Genomic DNA, 24,084 nt, shown 5'->3' with positions numbered 1-24,084 from the left:
GATGCACAACCCAAATTGTCGTTGGAATGTGTGAATACAAGGTGCACAATGTGTAAACTGCCTTACCTGACAATGTGGGTGTGGGTTTGAACATCCCATCATAGCACCTTTATTTTCAAAAATCTGAAATCAAAATATTAATCAAATCTGTGAGAAACAATGACAACATAAGTTACCATTTCACTCAAGTTGATCAGCAATGGATGCATGCATTCTTTACAAGTTTGAAAGAAAACATCTGAAAAGAACTGGATCAGCAACAAAATTTGCTCCTAAGATTATTGGGTATTGCTAAATCGGAATGTGATTTCTGATCACACCTTCAATGTTCCTGTAGACATTTTTAAAGGTACTTCATGTCACCCAACTTGGTGAAAATCCAGTAGTTCTTACTGAGCCTTTTATTGATATAGTCCTACTGATATAGTGGAGGATCTCCTTCACTGCAATCTTAGTGCCTCAGTAGCTGTTCACTCAAGTAGTGGCTATTCAGCAGTGTCTGGGTCTCAATGACTTACTAATCAGGGTCAATATCAATTCACAGCCCTGGCCCTGCAGTTTCAGTACAAACCTCAGATTCCCTCAGCAACGTCAAACAAAATTAAAAATAACTTTGGCGAATGGGATGCTGGCCTTCATCGCGAGGGGGATTGAATATAAAAGTAGGGAGGTCTTGCTGCGGCTGTATAGGGCATTGGTGAGGCCGCAGCTGGAGTACTGTGTGCAGTTTTGGGCGCCGTACTTACGCAAGGATATTTTGGCCTTGGAGGGAGTGCAGAGGAGGTTTACTAGGCTGATGCCGGAGTTGAGGGGGTTGAGCTATGAGGAGAGGCTGAATAAATTAGGCTTGTACTCGTTAGAGTTTAGAAGAATGAGGGGAGATCTCATTGAGACGTATAAGATGATGAATGGGATGGATAGGATAGAGGTGGAGAGACTCTTCCTGCTCAGAAAGGATAGTAGGACTAGGGGGCACAGCCTCAAGATAAAGGGGGGGCGGTTTAGAACAGAGTTGAGGAGGAACTTCTTCACTCAAAGGGTGGTGAATCTCTGGAATTATCTGCCCGTTGAAGTGGTGGAGGCTACCTCGCTAAATATTTTTAAGACGCGGGTTGATGGGTTTTTGATAAGAGAGGGGATTAAGGGTTATGGGGAGAGGGTGGGAATGTGGAACTGAGCCACGACAGATCAGCCATGATCTTATTGAATGGCGGGGCAGGCTCGAAGGGCTAGATGGCCTACTCCTGCTCCTATTTCTTATGTTCTTATGTTTATGTACTATCTAAACTGTATAAAAATTTTGAAATTTTGCCACTCAAGCTTCATGGTGTCAGTAAATCTTATGCCTGGTTATATGAAAAAGATTGCATTTATGAAGTATCTTTTATGATTTCAGGATGCACTGAAATGCTTTCCAACTAATAAATATACTTTTGAACTGTATACGCACATAAAGTATCATGTGATGTAAGTAATTGCAGTAAACTCTGGGTACTGTAGTCTACTACTGATTTATGGTGATTACAGCACTCGATGCATTGCTAACAAATAACATTTAAAATCCTTGCATCCAAACCAGGTTGTATTTCTAAGTCAATCCCCATGCTCCAGAAGAGTAGGCCCATGGGGAGGACAAAGCATTAAGTAACCAACTTTTCTCAGGATTCTGTATGTTTTTGCGGCTATGTCTTTTCCAATTTCTTACCCTAACCTGACTGAAGACGAAAATGGATAATGGAGAATTAAAGAACAAAATTAAAAAAGCAATTTGATTAGTTGACATTGTGGTACATACTATCATGGAATAATCTGACAGCTCAATTTTGTCAAATACTTGCTTTTTGCTGCTATGGTATATACACACACACAATGATCTTTTACTAGTATACTGCAAGCCATTAAGATTTTAGGTCACAACGAATTCATATGATAAATAGTGTACCTATCAATACAATTTTCCACAACACTTCACTGACGTATTTCTACATTTCAATAATCCCGAATCCCACTTGCTGAACCAAAAGGTCTGGTCCCTTTTAAAGATGTGGAGATACCGGCATTGGACTGGGGTAAACACACTAAGAAGTCTCACAACACCAAGTTTAAAATCCAACAGGATTATTTGCTAACAAAAGCCACTAGCTTTTGGAGTGCTTGGTGCTCCTTCATCAGGTGAGTGGGAGTTCTATTCACAAACAGGGCACATAAAGACACAAACTCAACTTACAACATAATGGTTGGAATGCGAGTCTTTACAGATAATCAAGTCTCAAAGATTCAGACAATGTGAGTGGAGAGAGTGTTAAGCACAGGTTAAAGAGGTGTATATTGTCTCCAGACAAGACAGTTAGTGAGATTTTGCAAGCCCAGGCAAGTCATGGGGGTTACAGATAGTGTGACATGAACCCAAGATCCCGATTGAAGCCGTCCTCATGTGTGCGGAACTTGGCTATCAGTCTCTGTTCAGCGACTCTGCGCTGTCGTGTGTCGTGAAGGCCGCCTTGGAGAACGCTTACCCGAAGATCAGAGGCCGAATGCCTGTGACTGCTGAGTGTTCCCCAACAGGAAGAGAATACTCTTGCCTGGTGATTGTCAAGCGGTGTTCATTCATCCGCTATCGTAGTGTCTGCATGGTCTCCCCAATGTACTATGACAACCTTCGTTGTCATTAGGCATGGTAAAGAGAGCCACAGCAATGTGGTTGACTCTCAACTGCCCTTCAAGGGCAACTAGGGATGGGCAATATACGCTGGCCAGCCAATGACACCCATGTCCCACAAATGAATAAACAAACTTAAGAGTAAATGTCACAATTGCTTTACAGGAGCTACATACATTGAACTATGTACTGAGATCTTAGGACAGGAGATCAAGAACTTGATCCAAATATGTAAATTTTAAGGAGCTTCTTGAATGAGGAGAGATAGATACGACAGAGATATCCAAGTATTCTGTCACTCGGGGAAAACAGCACATGAAATAGGGATGGAGGACCGTATTAAAACAGATACATATGGTTCCGCATGCTAGGAATACAGAAGGCATATGGCACATCTACTTAAAACCATAAAATGAATGGCTTTCTGCCTCTGGTTACCTGCACCCACTGATATGTCGATCCTAGTTCCACCATGAGTTCTGCCCATTTGTCAATCACGGCTCTGATTTCTGAAATGGACATCAAGGGCAGGGTAATGTCGGAATGTGGATGGAAACACATGACCTTACTGAAAGAGTCCAAGACACAAAGCAATAATTAAAGGACTGTACCATCCCTGTAATATGGAACACTTAATTACCACAAAACAAATATTACAATACTGAGCTTGCAATGGATGTCCAAAAATAGAATTGCCACCTATGCAGTTTTTATCTAACAGTTCACTTCTGCATTATCCAGAAATTGCTGCAGTATAAGCCAAGAAGCTCCTTCAACAGCACCTTCCAACTTTACAACTTCTATCATCTGGAAAGGCAAGGTCATAAAACATAAGGGAGTGCTACTGCCTGCAAATTCTCCCTCATCCACATATCATCCTGACTTAGGATATAAGCAGTTTCATCACTTGCACTGGGTCAAAATCCTGGAAATACCTTCCTAACAGCACTGAGTGGTACCTACATCGATTCAAGAAGGCAGCTCAGCAACACCATCAGAACGGTAATTACAGCTGGGCAACAAACGCTGGCCTAATCAGCGATGCTCACATTTTTCTGAAGGAATTAGAATGCAGAAAGGATTTACTAAAATGCTACAGAGACTTGATGGTTTGAGTTATAAGGAGAGGGTGGATAGACTGGGACTCTTCTCTGGAGTGTAGGAGGCTTAGGGGTGATCTTGATATCTCAGAGGGTGGTGAATATCTAGAACAAGCTGCTAGAGGTAGTAGTAGAGGCGAGTACAATTTTGAATTTTAAAAAGTGTTTAAACAGTTACATGGGTAAGATAGGTATAGAGGGATATGGGCCAAACACGGGCAATTGGGATTAGTTTAGAGGTTAAAAAAAAGGGGTGGCATGGACAAGTTGGGTCGACGGGCCTGTTTCCATGCTACAAACCTCTATGACTCTATGAATAAAAAATGCCACCAAAGTAGCAATTTTACAAACCCACGGTCCCTACAAAGATAGTCTCCAACCAGAAGAGGATATGAGGGATTTCAGCATGAAATTCCTCTATTTTTTCAATAAAAATAAAATCCAATTAATATTTCCCTCTCTTTAGTCCTGACTCAACATTGAATTCATTATTACTCTAACTGGCATTAGTAATAAGAGTCTTTGCCGTTCATTTCATAATTTTTCAATCTGATTAATCAAGGAGATAGTTACTGAGCCTGTTCATAAGAACACAAGAACTAGGAGCAGGCATAGGCCATCTGGCCCCTCGAGCCTGTGCTGCCATTCAATAAAATCATGGCCGATCTCTTTTGTGGACTCAGTTCCACTTACCCATCCGCTCACCATAACCCTTAATTCCTTTACTGTTCAAAAACTTATCTATCCATGCCTTAAAAACATTCAATGAGGTAACCTCAACTGCTTCACTGGACAGGAAATTCCACAGATTCACAATCCTTTGTGTGAAGAAGTTCCTCCTCAACACAGTCCTAAATCTGCTTCCCCTTATTTTGAGGTTATGCCCCCTAGTTCTAGTTTCACCCGCCAGTGGAATCAACTTCCCTGTTCTAGCTTAACTATTCCCTTCAAAATCTTATGGTAAGTTAATGGAAAGGGTCCTGAGAGATAGGATTTATGACCATTTGGAAAGATTCAGTTTAATCTGGAATAGCATGGTTTTGTGAGGGGCAAGTCCTGCCTCACAAATTTGACTGAATTCTTTGAGGAGGTAACTAAGTGTGTGGACGAAGGCAGAGCAGTTGATATACATGGATTTTAGTAAGGTGTTTAATAAGGTTCCCCATGGTAGGCTCATGAAGAAGATAAGGAGGTGTGGGATAGAAGGAAATTTGGCCAATTGGATATGTAACTGGCTGTATCATAGAAGACAGAGGATGGTGGTGGAGGGAAAATTTTCAGACTAGAGGCCAGTTACCAATGGTGTGGGGTCTGAAGTAGGGAAAGGGTTAATGGATTTTGTATCTTGCATATGTCACAAACATAACCCTTCCGCGTGACTGATCTTCTCAAGCTTATGCTGCTTATACTACTCTTGGCATTAATATAAGTTATTTGTTCATGTCTTACATGCTTTAATTCTCATTTTTATAAAGGCAAAGAGGTTAATGTGATTGTTATTTTGTAGTCTTTGCAAATCTTACTTATTTGTGTTAGTTGGACGTCATTAGAAAAATGGTAGTTTACAATACCGGCTTCTGACAGCTCTGATGGCAGATCGCAATACCAGCTTTTAACAGGGAGGGTCCTGCTGGGACAGCCGTGATCACACAAGTAACTTCAAAGACAGGGATACTGGTACTGCTGCAGAAGGGTTTTGAATCGTGACCAGATGAAGCCTGTGTCATGACCGTGGCTGCCAGCTGGACTGTGAATCATGATTAAATCTGGGGCTATATCACGACCAAGGAAGGAAGACCCGGAGTTCTGGCCGGAATGGGAAACTTGTGTCGTGATTGATACTAAGACTCATGATGTATAAATGCCCACTTGTGTTTGTGTTCTATGAGAAGTTTAGTAGTCCATTGTAAGGAACCAGTTTCTCCCTAAACTCTGGAATAGACCCCAAAGCTTTGGAATAAAAGCCACTGTATTTTGACTCACTAACAGTCTGAGGTATTATTTTACGTACAACATTTGATGCTGAAAGCCAGGATCTGTTTGCGGGCTTAGGTTGAATGGCCACAATCTGGGTACTGGAATAGATCACCAAACTTAATACAGTGAGTCAAACTACAGTGGGGAATGATCTGTGAAAAGAGTATGTGATGAGAGACTGTGAGAGTGTGAAAGGGGTCTGAACTGAACATATACGGACAAGGAGGCATTTGTCTTTAAAATACAGCCTTAGACCGGTTGTTAAGAGAGGAAATCCCCACGCGATGGTCAGGAGTTTGAAGTGGGTGTAAAAGATTGTAGAAAGGTGCCTGGAATGTGATGTTCAGACGTGAGTATGAAAGAGACTGTCAGTGATCACCAGAATTGAAGGAAAAGCCGGCTTAAAGGTCTAAGCTTATTAGTATAAGCAGTGATACAGAGGGATTTGACCACCCCTGACAGGTATTACCAGACTCTGATAAGAGCAGTTTGGGAGTTGGAGAGCGAGAAGGGAGATTAGGAGACTCCAGGTGGTGAGTATAAACTTATCTGTATTATGGCAGGATCACAAGGACAGTGGGGAGTCCCGGGAATCCTGAAAGAGGGATCTATTACTGAGAGGGACAAATTCATTAAACACATGAGAAAAGGGGGGTGCGGGGGGGGACTCATCTCGTTCATTAGGCCAACAACGAAAATGGTTGGAAAAGGAAAGAAAGACAGAACTAAGAAAATTGGAGTTCTCTTTGTTCACCAATTGGCCAGATTAATTGTACAAGTCTCAATCTCAGATAAGAAATGGGCTGATGGCAAAGTAAAAATCAAATGTTGGAATCGCGCAATAGAGAAGTAGAAAAGAGAAACCAAATTTTTGAGAAGTTTCTGAATTTGGCAAGCGACTCTTTAGATTATACCAAGAATGTTCAGGAGTGCCCGAATGTGCCTGAGCAGATAGAGCCTTTTTACAAGCATTTAAAATGGGCTGTCACCAGTTCACCAAAAAATCCTTAAATTGGGAATTCTTAGTACGCAGAACTATGATGAATTAGTAGAATGGGCATCTGGAATTAAAGATGGGCCAGATGAGAAACCCGAAGGAGAAATCTTAAGTTTTGTATTTCAGTGTATTTGTGGGATCTGGTTGTTTGTTGAATGTAGGTGGTTGTTGTATTGGATTGAGAGCAGGAGTTGTTTGTTCTTGTGGAGTATTTATTGCGGGTAATAAATGCAATGCTTTACACTTTGTTTTAACATCAAAGGGGCTGAGGCAGTGTTAGAACTGTTGAAATTTTAAGTATAAGATTTTTTGAATTTACTTCTGTTTTTGAGTTTAATTACAACTGGAAGAAAGAAGAATGAAGACAACGTCTTAATCTTTTCTCTATTTTCTTTCAATATTTTATTTTCATCCCAGTTTAGGATGTTGGATTTGAATAAAGGATAATGTGGAATGAATGTTGGAAGCTTCCACATGTGTCTGTGTGTTTAATAAAGTAGTTGGGATGTTTATGTTTTCGTTGTTTTTAATGTTTCAATATTCTTTCCCTAGTTGTGATTTTACAACAGTGGGTTTGATACAGAGTTTAATAAAAATTGGAGAGTAAACTGGACTTTCAAAATCAAGGTATATAAATTGAAGTTTGAGATAACCAGTTCGAATTTGGAATAATTCTGGGTTCAAATTTTGTTAAGAAGGGATTTAAACCTTGGAAGGAACCATGTGCTCTTTCCTTTGATTTGAAGAATTTGTTTGAGGCTAAGTTAATTCATTTAGCTCCTAGCCAAAAGTATTTTTGTGTTTTGTTTTCCGTAGATGGTTCGTGTATGACAAGCAAGAGTGTTTATCACAACCTAGTGATAATTGAGACTTGAAGAGTTTGGTTCATTCAGACTTTCTCATTGTTAACTTTTGAATTAAAGTGACTGGTTACACTTAAATGTTACAGTTTCTGACATTTTAAATTAGAGTAAATGGAATGCACAAAATAACCAACTTATAAATGGGAAATTGCCTGAATTTACAAGAGGTAAATAAGTTTAACTTTGACAAATAGAAGGGTAATGGAAATAGAGTCTGTATGGGTTTCATGTTTCAAAGAGGATGTATTGAAACATGTTCTCAGTTTGTGATGGAGCCATTTGAATGTGAGACAATGTTACAAAGCAATATCTGTTTGTTTTGTGACTTTGTTATACTGAGTAAATGTTATCTGTGGTAATCCTCATGTTCACATATAAAATTTGTTGAATTGATGTATGTAAATACTAGTATGTTGGGAGTTAATTTTCCTGAAAAGCTCTGGGCTCTGGAGAGTGTCAATGACTTTACAACAGGTGATGGGATTTTTTTTCTAGCATTTAGTTATTTGAGGTTATAAGAGTTAAAATGCTTAAAGGGAAACAAATAAACCATTTGTGCCAATTATGTTATTCATAAATAAATTGGAAGACAGAATGACGGAGGAGTTTCTTCTATAATTTGTTAAACTGATAGGAAAACTTTTGAATTACTTTTAGCTTGTACTTTGGTTACATTGTGTTAATTGGATCATAAAAGAACATGGTATCTGTGTGCCAGAAGGGGATAAATTTTGAGCTGTGACTGGAAGTTTAAATCTGAAATGGTAACTGTGACAAAAGAGGTGTTTATTATACAAATCTGGATCTTTTTAAATAACGAATACTTTGGAGAGTTAAATCTACCTCTTCAGCACTTTTTGGGTGCATGACCCTCTAAAATCCAAATTTAAATGTTATTTCCTTTTGCATTTGTATCAATGATTTATTATTATCCTGTTCATAATTCTGAACCTAAAATGGTTTTTAGAATATGTGATTATTTGTATTTGTAGCGTGTTGTTGTGTATAACTTCTGGACTATCAATATGTTGTGGGGATGTATTATTACTGTGCATGCCATGTCTTGGCCTTGCTTAACTGTTGAGTGACTGGGGAATTCCTGACAGACACTGGTCCTGAGTTTGTAATCCGTCATGCTTCGCGTTCAGGACGGAAGAGAGATATATGATGTGTGCCTCCCATGTTTACAGACATGGGCGATATCCATAAAGGGGATCAAGTCCTGATTGATTGATTGGCAATGACCAAAAGAGGCGTGAAACTCAACCAGGAATGAGCTATAACAATGATGACCATCGCCAGCAATGACCAGCAGTTGGAGAGCCACCACACCCAAGGAGGAAGGAAGGAAAGAAAGCCAAAACCAGAGTGCCAGACCAAAGAACTAGACTACACAGAGGATGATTGAGACCAATGCACAGATAAAGGCCAGTGTTTGCTTGGGTACTTGCCGGACACTTAAGGTTGGGTCAAGGTCTTGTGTTAGACTTGAACTTTGGTATTTTCCTGTAAGATAACTTATTGTTAGTTGAGTGGGTGCTTATTGATTGTGTGGACACAAAAAACCCCAAGTTGTCTTTTGTTTTTAACTGGGGGTGGGCCCATATGCTGGTAACATTTGGCTTTGGATTGGTCATGGGGCCATGCTTGGGCCTGGCCTGGACCAAAAGGGGGGAGTGAACTGGGGAAAGGGTTAATGGATTTTGTATCTAGAATATGTCACAAACATAACCCTTCCTCATGACTGATCTTCTCAAGCTTATACTGCTCCTGGCATTAATATAAGTTATTTGTTCATGTCTTACATGCTTTAATTCTCATTTTTATAAATACAGAGTTTAATGTGACTGTTACTTTGTAGATTTTGCAAATCTTACTTATTTGTGTTAGTTGGACATCGTTACACAGATGGTAGTTTATAATACCGGCTTTTGACAGCTGCTGATAGCAGATTGCGATACCGGCTTTTGACAGGAAGAGTCCTGCTGGGACAGCCGCGATCGCATGTTCTATGTTTCTATCCTTCTATATTATTTGTTTCTATAAGATCGCCGCTCATTCTTCAGAATTCCAATGAGTGTAGCCCCAGTCTACTCAATCTGTCCTCATAAGCCAACCCTCACAACTCCAGAATTAACTTGGTGAATCTCCTCTGCATCTCTTCCAGTGCCAATATATCCTTTCTCAAGCAAGGAGACCAAAACTGTACACAGGTGTGGCTTCACCAGCACCTTATACAGCTGCAAGTGGAGGGGTAGTATCTCTGGTGGGAGAGCATGTTGCATCCTTTGTCCCCAACTGGCACTCAGCTCTCACCTGTGGCTCACGTAGCTGTTTGCATGCGACAGCGGATATACTGGCACTGGAAGAGGTGCAGAGGAGATTCACTAGGTTAATTCCGGAGTTGAGAGGGTTGGCTTATGAGGACAGATTGAGTAGGACTGGGGCTACACACCCCGGGCAACAGGTTCAACAAGTCGGCTAAACCAGGTGAGGGTAGCTGACAGGTCTCAACCCTTGGTGAGATAGGGAGATGCCTATCCCAGCATGTGAAGACAGACTCCTGCGGATTGAGCAGACGAGACCAATGGAAGGCCCAACGGTCAAGAAGTCAGTCTCTGCCAGCTTCGTGGAACACAAAGAGCAGGACAAGATACAGAAGACGCCCTGGTCATCCACTGCACCTAGTCCCATCTTCAGCTGTCTTGACTTTTGTCTTGCCACTGGATCTAGATGGGAATTGGGAAGAGACAGTGAGGCTGACACTGCGCAACTCTCCCTCACTTTAATCCAAATCAAGCACTAGTCTCGACACCATCATCATCGTCCTGTTCAACCTTTGAAGTCCTGTGGCAACGGGTGAGCGACAAAGCAGCAGGTGCAGATATACTGGGAGCTGTCGTCACGGACCTGCACACAGGCGGCTCAGGTCTAATGGTCATTTTCCGCTGAACAAAGCAGCAGTGGAACCCGGCATCTACCTGGGCAACTGAGCAGTCCGCTTCAGGAATGCACTGCTCACTTCCGTAGAATGAGGAGGGGCTAGAAAAGGTGCCCTAAACATTGCCTGCTTCACTGCACCCTGGCCAGATTACCACGGCTGGTGGGGATCCCATCTTGTGGTCGAACAAACAAAATAAAACACAAGGTGACACCGCTCACCATTGGCACTTGGAACGCGTGCACGCTTTTGAACAACCCTACAGCAGACAGATCAGAGAGAAGAACAGCCTTAGTTGCCAGAGAGCTTGCAAGGTACAACATTGACATTGCAGTCCTGAATGAAACTTGTCTTGCCAACGTAGGTCAGTTGACTGAAACTGGAGGTGGATACACTTTTTTTTGGAGCGGTTGCGTCAGCGATGAGTGTCATGATGCTGGAGTTGGATTCGCCATCAGGAGTCACCTTGTTCGGAAACTTACTAGTCTACCCCATGTGACATTACAGCTTCCGCTACAGAACAGAAGTCAAGCCACTCTGATCAGCACCTATGCCCCCGCTATGAACGACCCGGACAAGATGAAAGACAAGTTCTACGAAGAATTTGTACTATCAGCAATACCGACAAACTGATCTTGCTTGACAATTTCAGTGCAAGAGTAGGGTGTGACTCTGCAATCTGGCAAGGAGTCATTGGGAGGCATGGAGTGAGCAAGTGTAACAATTACAGCCTACTCTTAATGAAGACCTGTGCAGCACACAACCTCGTCACCAACACAACCTTCCGTCTGCCTACCCATAACAAGACCTCCTGGATGCACTCCCACTCTAAGCATTGGCATCTTATCGACTATATCATTGTCAGGAGAAAAGACAGGCAGGATGTCAGAGTGACCAAGGCCACGTGTGGTGCTGACTGCTGGACACATCACAGGCTCACTGTCTCTCCAAAATGAGGCTCTGCATCAGACCAAGAGGCGACCACAAGGAAGGTTATGAAAAGAATCAATGCGGCCAAGCTAAAAAACCCCAGCACAGCTTCAGCACTGGCTGAAGACTTAGAAATCAAGCTTGCTGACTGACACCTCACAGGCAGCGCTGAGATGATATGCTAATTTCCAGAGGCCAGGAATTTGAGATACAGACAACCAAATACACAGAATGACAAATCAAAGAGGAAAATGGCATAATTGTCAATATCCTCAGAAGCAGTTCAAATCCAACAGCCTGAGAGGCCGGTCCACAACTCACAGCCAGATGGCCCGCATACAAGTCCTAGACCTAAGGCAGCAGAGAAACCTTTGTAAAGGCAGTTTAAATATCTCCACTAGACTAGGAAAAGATGTTTCCGAGACTTGATCCTCAGCCTTACATTGGACGCCAACTAGATTTGACATAAAGATATATTTTTGAACAAAAGGGTAGTTTTTACACATGTATTCAGTGATTCATATGCTTAATTTTCTTATTGTAATATTACATGTTTTTTTTTATAAATTTATTAAATAGGCTTTAATAATTGGTATATGACAATTGGACTGATCTGAGTAATTATTGTCACATGTATTAAAATGAAAAGTATTGTACCTTGCACGCTAAACAGACAAAACTTACCATACATTAGGAAGGAAAGGAGAGAGTGCAGAATGTAGTGTCACAATCATAGCTAAGATGTAGAGAAAGATCAACTTAACGCGAGGTAGGTTCATTCAAAAATTCTAATGTTCTTGAGCCAGTTAGAGCCATAACAGGGGTTTATAGCATGGAAACAGGCCCTTTGGCCCAACCTGTCCCTGCTGGTTGGTACGTGATCTCAGACTTTTGTATCTTTTTCCTGACAGAAGAAGATGGAAGGGTGTATGTCCAGGGTACATGGGTCCTTGATTATGCTGGCTGCTTTTCTGAGGCAACAGGAAGTGCAGACAATGCCAAAGGATGGAAGATGGATTTGAGTGATGGGCTGGGACTTAGTTCATGACCATTTGTGGTTTCTTGCAGTCTTGGACAGAGCAGGAGCCATACCAAGCTGTGATACAACTGGAAAGAATACTTTCTATGGTGCATCTGTAGAAGTTGGTGAGAGTTGTAGCAGACATGCCAAATTTCCTTCGTCTCCTGAGGAAGTAGAAGCATTGGTGGGCTTTCTTAACTATAGTATATGCATGGAGGGACTAGGACAGGTTGTTATTAATTTGGACATCTAAAAACTTGAAGCTCTCGACCATTTCTACTTTGTCCCCATTGATGTAGATAAGGGCATGTCCTCCACTATGCTTTCTGAAGTCAATGATTATCTCCTTTGTTTCCTTGATATTGAGTTAGAGATTATGTCATCGCACTAGTTCACCAGATTCTCTATCTCTTTGCTGTACTCTGTCTCATCATCGTTTGAGATCTGACCAACAACGGTGGTGTCATCAGCAAACTTGAAAAACAAGTTCCATGATATACAGAGGGAATCTTTCAGACAATTCTTTGTCGTGTTTGTTTCCTCTCTTTGCTTAAAAAAATAAAGCCACTATAAAAGATATAGATTTTCCATTGATACCATATATATTTATAACATCTTCACTTTATAAATTCTCACAGAACAGGTATTTACCAAGCTCCTCTAGCAGCTTTTGTCTGGAACAACGGGTGCTCACCGAGACCTAGGGGTTCAAAATAAAATAGGGTATTACTTAAAAGAAGTGGAATCCAAGGAAATCACTTCTACTGAGTATTTAAATTGATTTTATAATACAAGTGTGACAAGATTGGTCCTTGTACATGATATAATTTTTGCCCTTTAGTTCAAAACAAGTACTTACAAAACCTTCAAAACCCAGTGGTAAAGTGGTATTGACTATAGCGGTGTGAATTTTTAATTAAAAAAGAAATCTGGAATTAAATGTCTAATGGCAACCATGATACCATTGTTGATTGTCGTAAAAACCCATCTGGTTCACTATTGTCCTTTAGGGAAGAAAATCTGCCGTCTTTAACTGGGCTGGCTCACATGTGACTCCACATCCACAACAATGTGGTTGACTCTTAAATGCCCTCAGGAATGGGCAATAAATGGTGGCCTAGCCACCAACATCCACATGCCATGAATGAATTAAAAAAAAGATTATCTAGTCACTTCTGTTTGCTTCAGGAACCTTGCTATCCACAACTTGGCTGCTATAATATAGTGGCAAAGGTAATTAATTGGTTATAAAGCACTTTAGGACATCCCAAGGTCATAAATAAGATGATAAAAATGCAAGTTCTTCCTTTCTTTCTTGACCATTGACGGCTTCCTTTTTCCTCTTACCTTCTAGGAAGACCTGAAACCAGAATTAGAGCTCTGAAGAAATTATTTCATTGACTGTTGTTTCAATTTTAAGTTTACATACAGTGTTTCAAGCAGGCTTACATTTACACTGCAATGACTTTACAGTGAAAATCCCCCTGTCGGTGCTTGTTTCTGAGGGAGAATTTAACTTGGCCAATGCACCTAAACAGCATGTAATTTGGACTGTGGGAGGAAACCAGAGCACCCAGGTCCCAGGCACGGTGAGGCAACGGTGCTGACCACTGTGTCACCATGCTGCCCCTTGTTTATGAAGGATGGTGAGCCAAGATCATCTCAGCCTACAGGGGAGATTTTGATATAAGGATCTTGGGGAGGCCTTAGATCTAAAATCCAATGGATACTACAGTAAGGACAGAGCAATACTCTGACCCAATGCTGACTGTTTTTCCTGCCACTTTGAAAATGAACATTGAGCTGTACTATCCACCATTAATGGTAAATCGGAAAACCAAGTTAACAAGCCTAACACTTGGCACTGGGCTCAGACAGAGAGTGACTGACGTTAGGGTGAATGAGGAGCAAATTTTGAATTCTGTCACTGCACACATGGCTAGCATTGTATTCCTCAGCTCGCAAAGGATACAGGTGAGAACTATTCTTCAGACTGGGACTGAGAAATCAGGGCTCATGTTTATTGCGGAGAAAGCTGTGATCTACTTAACAACACAAAAGGATATACGGTAATGTGAGAAAACACTTGCGGATGATTAACAATAGAATTCCCAATCCATACAGGACAATTGAAACTGTTGCAAGATTTTAGAAAATATTATAATAGATGAGAATGGGGTTTAAAGTACCTGGGTCTGGAGCATCTGGTTGTAGACTTGGAAAATCATTATCAAACACGTAAGTACTTTCATACTCCGGGTTCACCTTTACAATGGTGAAATGAAAATATGAATTATTTTCTGACACATCTGCAACAAGCATCATTCGAATAGTCAACTTTACAGTAAATGGTTCCTTTGGAAGATCAAATGCAAACGTTCCAACAGATGATATGATTTAAAGAAGCCATGTCACCATGCAACATTGAGTGTTAGTCTATGGGCTCAAAAATGGTATCAGGTACAGGAATTACAATGATTTTTACTTTTAAATACGTTTGTATCTTTGAAAAGTAATCTTGCAAAGCTAATCACACAAATTTACAACTGTGTAATCCCCACCCACCAAGAGCTACCATCCAATCTAGGCCAACAGCTCTTCAATGCTCGGCACCGCCTGGGCATTAATTTCTCATTGAAGGGCCTCAATTAGTGATGGAGATGAAGGTGTATCCACAACAGCCTTCCTGCCATATACTTATTCAGGCAGGGTTCCAAATTGATTAAATGCCCCTCACTACCAAACTCACCACCAAGGCCTGCATTAATTTCACCCATTATTAGTCAAGCGACAACTATCCAGGCACACATTTTATCATATACCAGAATTACTAAATTCAGTAATTGAAGAGTACAAAACCAGTCTGTTGTAAAAACACAGGTATACACAAGGTATCCTTTTGATAACGGAATCTGTAATTCCCTAGTCAGTCTGTCCTGCACACAATTCCAATACCAGAGTGGTAATTGACTCTTAGTGCTAGCAATGAAAAATAAAATCTTATTCCTCCCTCCTCTCCCCAATTAGGAGAGAATAGAAAAGGGATTTCTCGTGAAACAATTTTAATTTTAAAGGGCACTGATCTCCCTAACTTGACAACTGAGATTCACAAATCAGCCTCTCAAATTTTCTGAATCATTTTCAAGGCATCAAGATCTTTTTTAAGGCAACATGGCTAAATTTGAAGATGAGATCTGACAAATGAACTATTATAGGTTTCAAGCAAAGCATTTTGTTTTATTAAAGAATCTTGAGATGAATCCTTGTATCAGTCTAACCTGACTAATAAAATCTCACATTCGATAAGAGTTGATAACTTTCGACCTTAACTGCACTATGGACAACTTGAAGAACTAAAATTACATATCGGCTGTTGTACATATTTAAATTCCCTTGGCCCTTAATATATACATCCATTTAGTGTATCTAGATTAGTTTGAATGCTGTCGGGAAATGTAATATTACCAATCCTCGATCTGCCAATTTTTAAAATTGTTTGTAATTCTCCTATTCCTGTCATATCAGTAAAACAAAATACAAATTGTTTCAGTAAAGGCCAATGGTAGTATACCCTGCATCCAATTTGTATCTCAATGGGGCCCAATTTTAACTCATTCAAAATCCATTTACCTAGACAAATTAAACTCAATATATTTGTACAAAGGATTCTGTGAAGCAGTATTTCCAGAAGGTGCTGAGAACTAGAGCTATACTTGAGACAGAGAAGAGAAATGCCAATCAGCATGACTGCTGACTTCATAATTCAAAATGCTGAATAGTTGATGTAGAGCAGCATTGCCCACTGGACTACAGTGCCATAAATCAGCAATCACAGAGCATCTGTTGTCCTGCCTTTTCAGCTGTCCATGTTTGCTCTTTTATTGACTTTCTATACATTGTAGCTACAACATGGCTTGCAGGTTGTGGATACCATTGGCTAATTGAGGGATTAGCTCAACCAACTTTTAATGGCATTTCGACCATAAAAAGCTCCATTGCCTTTCTGCAGGGACCCATCTACCTAAAGGCACAGACATTTTCTGGAGTTGATTGCTCACCTATTCACCACTTGGTCGTTGACCAGTCTGCCATCAACACAATTGCAGGTTTTAACATCTGACCTAACAGTCGACTCAATCGCAGCAGAGGAAACAATTGTAATAGCTTCCAGATTATCTATTGAAATAACAACCCTATGCAACTAACTTCAAGAAGCCAGGGCTGTAGAGTGGCCAAGGACCTAATCTAAAAACTAATCTTGCTCTACTATTGACGCTTCAATATGACAAACATGAAAAACGTGTCATGCATCAACGAGGTTTATTAACTACTAACACTAATTTCAACACTGTATGCATATCATATATACGTTACCTCTCCATTTGCTCTTGTAGCTCCTGGACAGAGAGGGTTAGCTGGATCATGTCGTGCAATGTTCACTTCTGCTTGTTTCTCAACTTGTCCCTTCCAGGGACGTTTCATCCGGTGAGCAGAGACCAGGACCCACTCATCACGAAGAGGGTTGTAGCGGATATGCTGGTGTTCTAGTTTTAGAAACAAATTGAAAACATGGTGAGAACTATCTTATTTCTTTATTTTTCCTTCCCTACTACTCACTGCTGCATGATCAGTGCAATGAAGTTATTGTGAAAATCTCCTAGTCGCCATACTCAGCACCTGTTTTGGTACACTGAGGGAGAATTTAGCATAGCCAACACTATTTAACCCACATATCTTTTCAACTGTGGGAGGAAACTGGAGCACCTAGCAGAAACCCACGCAAACATGAGGAGAACTTGCAAACTTGCACAGACACCATCCCAAGTTAGGAATTGAACTTGGGTCCTTGGCACTGTGAAGTGGCAGTGCTAACCACCGTGCTGGTAATAAATGGAGAAGCAAGAGGAGGCAATTAGAGGAAGTCCAAGGTCTGGACATTCACCACGATGGAAGTGACTGAATCCTAAAGTCCTGCCCCCCCTCCCCCCCCCCTCCCACCCAGCACAATACATACTATTTTCACTGGAGCAAGAATGGACTTAGGTCAGGATTTCCACATGTTTTACATAGAAATCAGCAGCTGAACCCACTCATGTGTGATTTTGTGTTACATGTGTTTGAAATCTGACATGTACACATTAGACCTGATAGGAAAGGTACTTTTGGATATGGTCTCAGTACATCTTTGGGGGCAATCAGATACTTTTTGGTGGCAGTCAGGTGCCTTTTGCAATCACTAAAAAGTGTATAAATTCATTGGACCTGTGAAATTTATTGGAGCTATGCAAAACAAGTGTTAAACTTGCTAAGATTAACTGTCAAAGCTATTAAAAACTGTCAAGATGAACTGTCAAAGACAGCTGTCAAACAGTCTGAAAGATGTGCTGGTTAAGTGCATTGGTCATGCTAAATTCACCTTCACTGTACCTGAACAGGCACTGGAATGTGGCGACTAGAGAATTTTTACAATAACTTCATTGCAGTGTTGATGTAAACCTACCTATGACACTAATAAATACTGCCAAAACATGGGAAGCTCCTGCCTTTTAATTCTTTGAAAAAAGTGTTTTGACTGCTTAAAAAAGAACACTACTTCCTATTTCACTCTGTCCGTTGACATAGGCCTTAGGCTTACCATTACTGGATTAGTGCTGCATCACTGATTGCACAATTATCCATCTCCACAGTAAGATGCCTGCCATTTCACTGTTTGACAGCTGCAAGCGGTTATGGAATTCCAATGCTTGTTTAAACAGAGGATTACGCATTTGAATGAAATGCTTGTTATCAGTAATAATGTAGGTGAAGGAACATAAATGAAATAACGTGTTTTCTTTTAGTCTTCAAAAGTCACTTGGACTTTATCTTGTTTCTCAGCATGGGTCCTGAGATTTGCCCATGGTGGGTACTGGTTGAGTGGATATGGTAAGTGCAAGGGCAAAGAGTGGCAAGACATGGATGTGATATGGGGAGTGTGAGGACTGTTTTATGTTTAAGTCTTCCACAAAGTGCCAGTGCACATGGCATTCTTTCCACCCAGCACCCCTCTGCACTTGGAAACCTTTGCGGTAGGAGATGGGTTGGAAACTCTACAAAGTTACCTTAAAACAAGCATTACTCCCTCCTCCTAGTCATATTGAACTTTCATGATGAAGAAATTTGAAAAGTAGCGCAACAAGGATGTCACATTTCAAAGGTATAACAGACTGATGTAAATTAACTGGGGTATGCTGAGGAAGGACAGATGGCAGAACATGGAGATGGACATGGCCAGATTCTTAATATTCCTGAACCACGTTGTGTAACACAATCACAAATCAGGCACTTACAAAAGGTTTATTTCAGCCCAAATGATACTAATTAATTGAAATAGGCAAAGGGGATGATCAACTTAAATATTCGTGACTTTTTCCTTGATACTCCAGGTTACAAACTTCAGAATTTTGTTTTTTTTCCAGTGCTGACTCCCTTGGCCTAGTGCTTCATGTCGTTAGTGTGTGCCTAAACTGGACAAGATACTGGGCAAGACGACAGCTCAGTGACTATCGCTGATTGCTGTGCAGACACATGGATTTGGGCCGTTGTCTGTGGGAGTTTGCGCATTCTCCCCGTGCTTGCGTGGGTTTTCTCCGGGTGCTCCGGTTTCCTCCCACGCCCCAAAGATGTGCTGTTAGGCTGATTGGCAGGAATAAATTGTCCCTAAATCAGTTTCCCTCAACCTGGATGGCCACAAAACTTTAGATAGGGGTCATGACTAGAGAGCTGGACTGGTGGTGTTGAGATGGCGGCGCAGGCTCGTTGGGCCGAAGGGCCTGTTTCCCGGGCTGATTTTGTTCTTTGTTCTTTAAACTAAGCTATTCAAGTTGGAAGGGGGGGGGGGGGGCGGTGGGAGGTAGGGGTGAAAGTTTTCATGCATTTACAGTCATGACTTTTAAAGGGCATCTTGACAAATACATGAATAGAATGAGAACAGAGGGATATGGTCCCTGGAAGGGTAGGGGGTTTTAGTTCAGGCAGCATGGTCGGTGCAGGCTTGGAGAGCTGAAGGGCCTGTTCCTGTGCTGTAATTTTCTTTGTTCTTTGTTCATTGCTAACTTCTTCACAAGTGCTCCAAGCAAATGAAAAATCAACCAGTCTAAAGGACTAACAAAATTAATTCAGAGTTTGATTAAATACTTACACTTGGGTTGTATATGCATATATTTAACCCATGCAAGGGGATGGCCAAGTTGGTTAACTGAATAGCTTCATACATTTAACTGTATTTTACATTTGCGTAGTGGTGTTCAATTCTGAAGACTATTAGTATAAATTAGAAACCAAGGTTAGGTAGTTATTAACAGTATCCATAATAGGTAACTACATTAGATCAATAGTTCTGCAATTGAGCAACAGTAATCCATATGCATCAACCTTAGCAAACTTAATGATGCTTAAAATACAAAAGTTTTAAGTATTACCATCAGAAATTAAAATGGAATAGATATTTCTTGTAACTTCACAGAAGACAAAACTCACCAGAGAAAGTTAAATCCTGTCTGATACCATTTAGATACTATTGTATTGATGTGATAAATGCTAATTACAGCCAAAGTCGCACAGTAGCATTCGCACTGCTGCTTCACAGCGCCAGAGACCTAGGTTCGATTCCCAGCTTGGGTCACTGTCTGTGTAGAGTTTGTATGTTCTCCCCATGTCTGGGTAGGTTTCCTCCGGGTGCTCCAGTTTCCTCCCACATTCTGAAAGATGTGCTGGTTAGGTGCATTGACCCGAACAGGTGCCGGATGGTGACATCTAGGAGAATTTCACAATAACTTCATTGCAGTGTTAATGTAAGCCTTACTTATGAGTAATAAACTGTACTTTAAAAGTCTCTGGTGCTGAAAATTAATTGTCAGAAACATGAGGTCTTCTTCATTCAAGTTTTAAAATCAGACCCAATTTTTAAAAACTTTTCCTGTTTCTTTTTTCTCTCCCTTAATCTAATTTTACTCCCCTCCTTTACTTGCTACTCTTTCTGTTCCTGATTTAACACTGAATTCACCCACTTTAAAACTAACGCCACTTTCTCAATCCTGGTGCTTTATTATTTAACACTCCTTCAACCTGATGGATTAAGGAGATACTCTCCTCATCAGGACCCAGGTGCCTGTGGGAGCTTCCAGAAACCTGGGGCACAAAAATGTTTGAAAACCTAAGTGTGTCTAAGAGCAAAAGAAGTGATTCCCTTTGCCACAGAAAATTAATATGCAGCTCAGCAAACAAACGTTCCAAGTAAATAGATTAAGCAAGATTTCGCACAAATAAATGGATCACAGCAAAAAATAACTTATCTGCAGAATTGACAATTCCGCTTTTTCAGTAAAACAAGTTTCTGTATTAATGTTAAGTTACCACTGGGCTCGAAGATCTGCTTGCTGGTGACCTGGGGGTCCATCGCGAATCCAAGACTGTCAATCACCGACCTCTCCCCTGCAGATTCTCTGGAGATCAGTTACCGCAGAGCTCTGTGTCGTGTGATAGTTAAGGAATGTGTTTGATTGCAAACAACGGCAGCGATTGTATATAAAACAAAGCAAAGGGCACTTGTCTCCAACCTTTGACAAAATCACTTTTAAACCCACTTTCCTGGATTTTTTTTAAACACCCCCACACTGATCAGGCCAACCATAACTAAACCCTAAAACATGGCTGTACCTGATCTCATCCCTCCCCTTTCCTACTCCTCCCCATGTATGCAAATCACTAAAATCTAAAAGACAAGTCTTTAAACATAACAATAAAACTAATAATTTATTAGCCTTTAGAATTAGAGGGTGAGAATATAGAGAGGGAGTTTTCTTAAAAAGTAAAATGTATTTATTAGTTGTAACAAAGTTTATTTATTCGTCACAAGTAAGGCTTGCATTGACATAGCAATGAAGTTACTGCGAAATTGTCCAATGCCATACTGATGTGATATATCCCTGGTTAAACAACATCTGAGTCATAGAATTATTGAATCCCTACAGCGTAGAAAGAGACCATTCAGCCCATCGAGTCTATACCAGCTCTCTGACAGACCATCTTATCCAGGCCCATCCCCATGACCCCATATATTTACCTCACTAATATCTGTACCCTACACATCTTTGGACACTAAGGGATAATTTAACATGGCTATTCAACTTAACCTGCACATCTTTGGACTGTGAGTGGAAACTGGAGCACCTGGAGGAAACCCACGCAGACATGGGGAGAATGTGCAAGCTCCACATAGACAGTTGCCCAAGGCTGGAATCAAACTCAGGTCGTTAGCGCTGTGAGGCAACAGTGCTCACCATCTGGAGTACTTTGTACAGTTCTTGTCATCCAGCCTTAGGGAGAATATATTAGCCCAGGAGGAAGGCAAAGTAGATTTACCAGAATACCAAGCAAATTCCAAGGAAATTTTTAGCTGGTTGGGAATTTTGGGACAAGGGGAAACAACCTTAAAATTTGCCATTGGACATTCAGAAGAGAAACTAGGAAAGACTTTTCATGCCAGGAGTAGTAGACATATGGTACTCTCTCTCACAAAGACAGTTCAATAAATAGTTCTAAATCTAAGATCAATTTTTTTTAATTAAGAAAGGAGGATATAAAATAGTGCCTGCTAAGATTGAAAAGGTAGGAATCAGTAAAGCAATAGAGGAATTGAAACAAAAGGCTGATGACTTACATAAAAACAAAAAAATGCTGGAAATATTCAGCATTTGTGTTGTTAACATCTGTGGGGGGAGAGAAAAATAGAGTTAACATTTTAGGTCTATGACCTTACATCACAAATTTACTTGAATCTTTCAAGGAGCAGGTGGCACGGTGGCACAGTGGAGGCAGCACAGTGTCACAGTGGTCAGCATTGCTGCCTCACAGCACCAGGGACCCGGGTTCGATTTCTGACTTGGATAACCGTTTGTGTGGTGTTTGCCTTTTCTACCTGTGTCTGTGTGGATTTCCTCTGGGTGCTCCAGTTTCCTCCCACAGTCTGAAAGGCGTGTTGGTTAAGTGCATTGACCTGAACAGGCACCAGAGTGTAGCGACTAGAGGAATTTCACAGTAACTTTATTGCAGTGTTAATGTAAGCCTTACTTGTGACTAATAAACTTTTTTTCAATCATCATTGGAATGCCACCCCCCATTCAAACTTTCCCTGCCTCAACACTTCTGCACGTTCCTTGACCAGTCTTCAAAGCTCGCTTTACCAGAGATGTACAGTGCAATGTCTCTTCGAGAGGTCTGTCACAGGGCTGTAGAGTTGCAGGGAAAGGCAAAGAACAAGAACAAAAAACAAAGAACAGTACAGCACAAGAAACATGCCCTTCGGCCCTCCAAGCCTGAGGCGCGCATTGGTCCAACTAGACCATTCGTTTGTATCCCTCCAATCCCAGGCTGCTCATGTGACTATCCAGGTAATTCTTAAACGATGCCACCATGTCCACCTCCACCACCCTACTTGGCAGCGCATTCCAGGCCCCTACCACCCTCTGCGTAAAAAACATCCCTCTGACATCATAATTATACCTCGCCCCCTCACCTTGAGCCCGTGACCCATCGTGCTCATCACCTCCGACCTGGGAAAAAGCTTCCCACTGTTCACACTATCTATACCCTTCATAATTTTGTACACCTCTATTAGGTCTCCCCTCATTCTCCGTCTTTCCAGGGAGAACAACCCCAGTCTACCCAATCTCTCCTCTTAGCTAAAAGGCAGGACGTACCTCGTTTTAGGGCACTTGCTGCTGTATAGTGAGTTTAAGCAATCAGTGTAAAATGCTAATGAATGGATGTATAGCTAAATGAGTAGGGTAGCAGGTGGATGTGATGGCAGGAGAGAATACGGTAGCTCGGTGGACGAGTAGTAGTTGGCTGTGGAGGGTGTTAGCGAGGTGGTCAGGGATGGTAGTTAGATGATCGGAGATGATGGTTGGGAGTAGTCAGGGATCACAGGCTGGGGGAGGAGGAATGTTGCATATCCAAGTAAGTACATTGGATCTGTCCAATTTCTCTGACTCTAAGATAAAATCAAATCATTACAGATGCTGGAACCAGAAACAAAAACAAAAATTGCTAGAAAAATCTCAGCAGGTTTGACAGCATTTATGGAGAGAGAACTGAGCTAACTTTTGGGGTCTGGATGACTCAGTTAGCCACTAGCCCTGTTCTCTTTCCACAAATGCTGCCTAAGCTGCTGAGCATTTTATTGTTTTATTTTGTTATTTCAGATTTCCGGGATCTGCAGTATTTGGCTTTCCTTTGAGGTGAGATGCACAGGGTGAAGAGCATGGAGATGAACTCTACACGAGTTGAACTGCGTTTTTCAGCTGCAAGCGGTTTTTTGTAAATCGATGCTTGTCATGATCATTCTCAGTCAGTTTCCATCATGGGTGGGCGGGTGCGAGTAATGGAGAAATCTCGGGATAGCTTCCAGTCGGCCATCACCGGCCGCCTCCTCCTCCTCCTTCCCCCCCCCCCCCCCCCCCCCCCCCCCAAACCAACGGCCGCCTCGGGCTCCGACAGGCAGAGGGAGCTGTCCGTCAAGGGGAGGGGCTGGCCTGGAGCAGACTGCGCCTTGGGA

The 24,084-nt window shown here is 41.4% G+C and overlaps 1 protein-coding gene across 3 annotated transcripts in view; it reads right to left on the bottom strand.

Moving 5' to 3' along the window:
* galt (galactose-1-phosphate uridylyltransferase) overlaps positions 1 to 21,161 on the bottom strand; it is a 67,551-nt gene extending 46,390 nt beyond the window's left edge. For 2 of the 3 annotated variants that reach the window (XM_080217210.1, XM_080217032.1), the window contains exons 1-6: positions 20,883 to 21,161; positions 16,863 to 17,032; positions 14,678 to 14,753; positions 13,140 to 13,188; positions 3,098 to 3,227; positions 67 to 123 (exon numbers count right to left, since the gene is read on the bottom strand). In XM_080217210.1, the coding sequence (XP_080073336.1) occupies positions 67 to 123; positions 3,098 to 3,227; positions 13,140 to 13,188; positions 14,678 to 14,753; positions 16,863 to 17,032; positions 20,883 to 20,925 (525 nt within the window). In that variant the 5' untranslated portion in view covers positions 20,926 to 21,161. Of the gene's footprint in view, positions 1 to 66; positions 124 to 3,097; positions 3,228 to 13,139; positions 13,189 to 14,677; positions 14,754 to 16,862; positions 17,033 to 20,006; positions 20,054 to 20,882 lie in introns of those variants that run through there. The other variant, XM_080217116.1, reaches the window with a different exon arrangement.
* Positions 21,162 to 24,084: the final 2,923 nt, after the last annotated feature.

This window comes from Carcharhinus amblyrhynchos, chromosome 1, assembly GCF_965287045.1.
Source record: "Carcharhinus amblyrhynchos chromosome 1, sCarAmb.v2.hapA, whole genome shotgun sequence".
NCBI lineage: Eukaryota > Metazoa > Chordata > Chondrichthyes > Carcharhiniformes > Carcharhinidae > Carcharhinus > Carcharhinus amblyrhynchos.
This window is presented reverse-complemented; position numbering and strand designations above follow the sequence as displayed.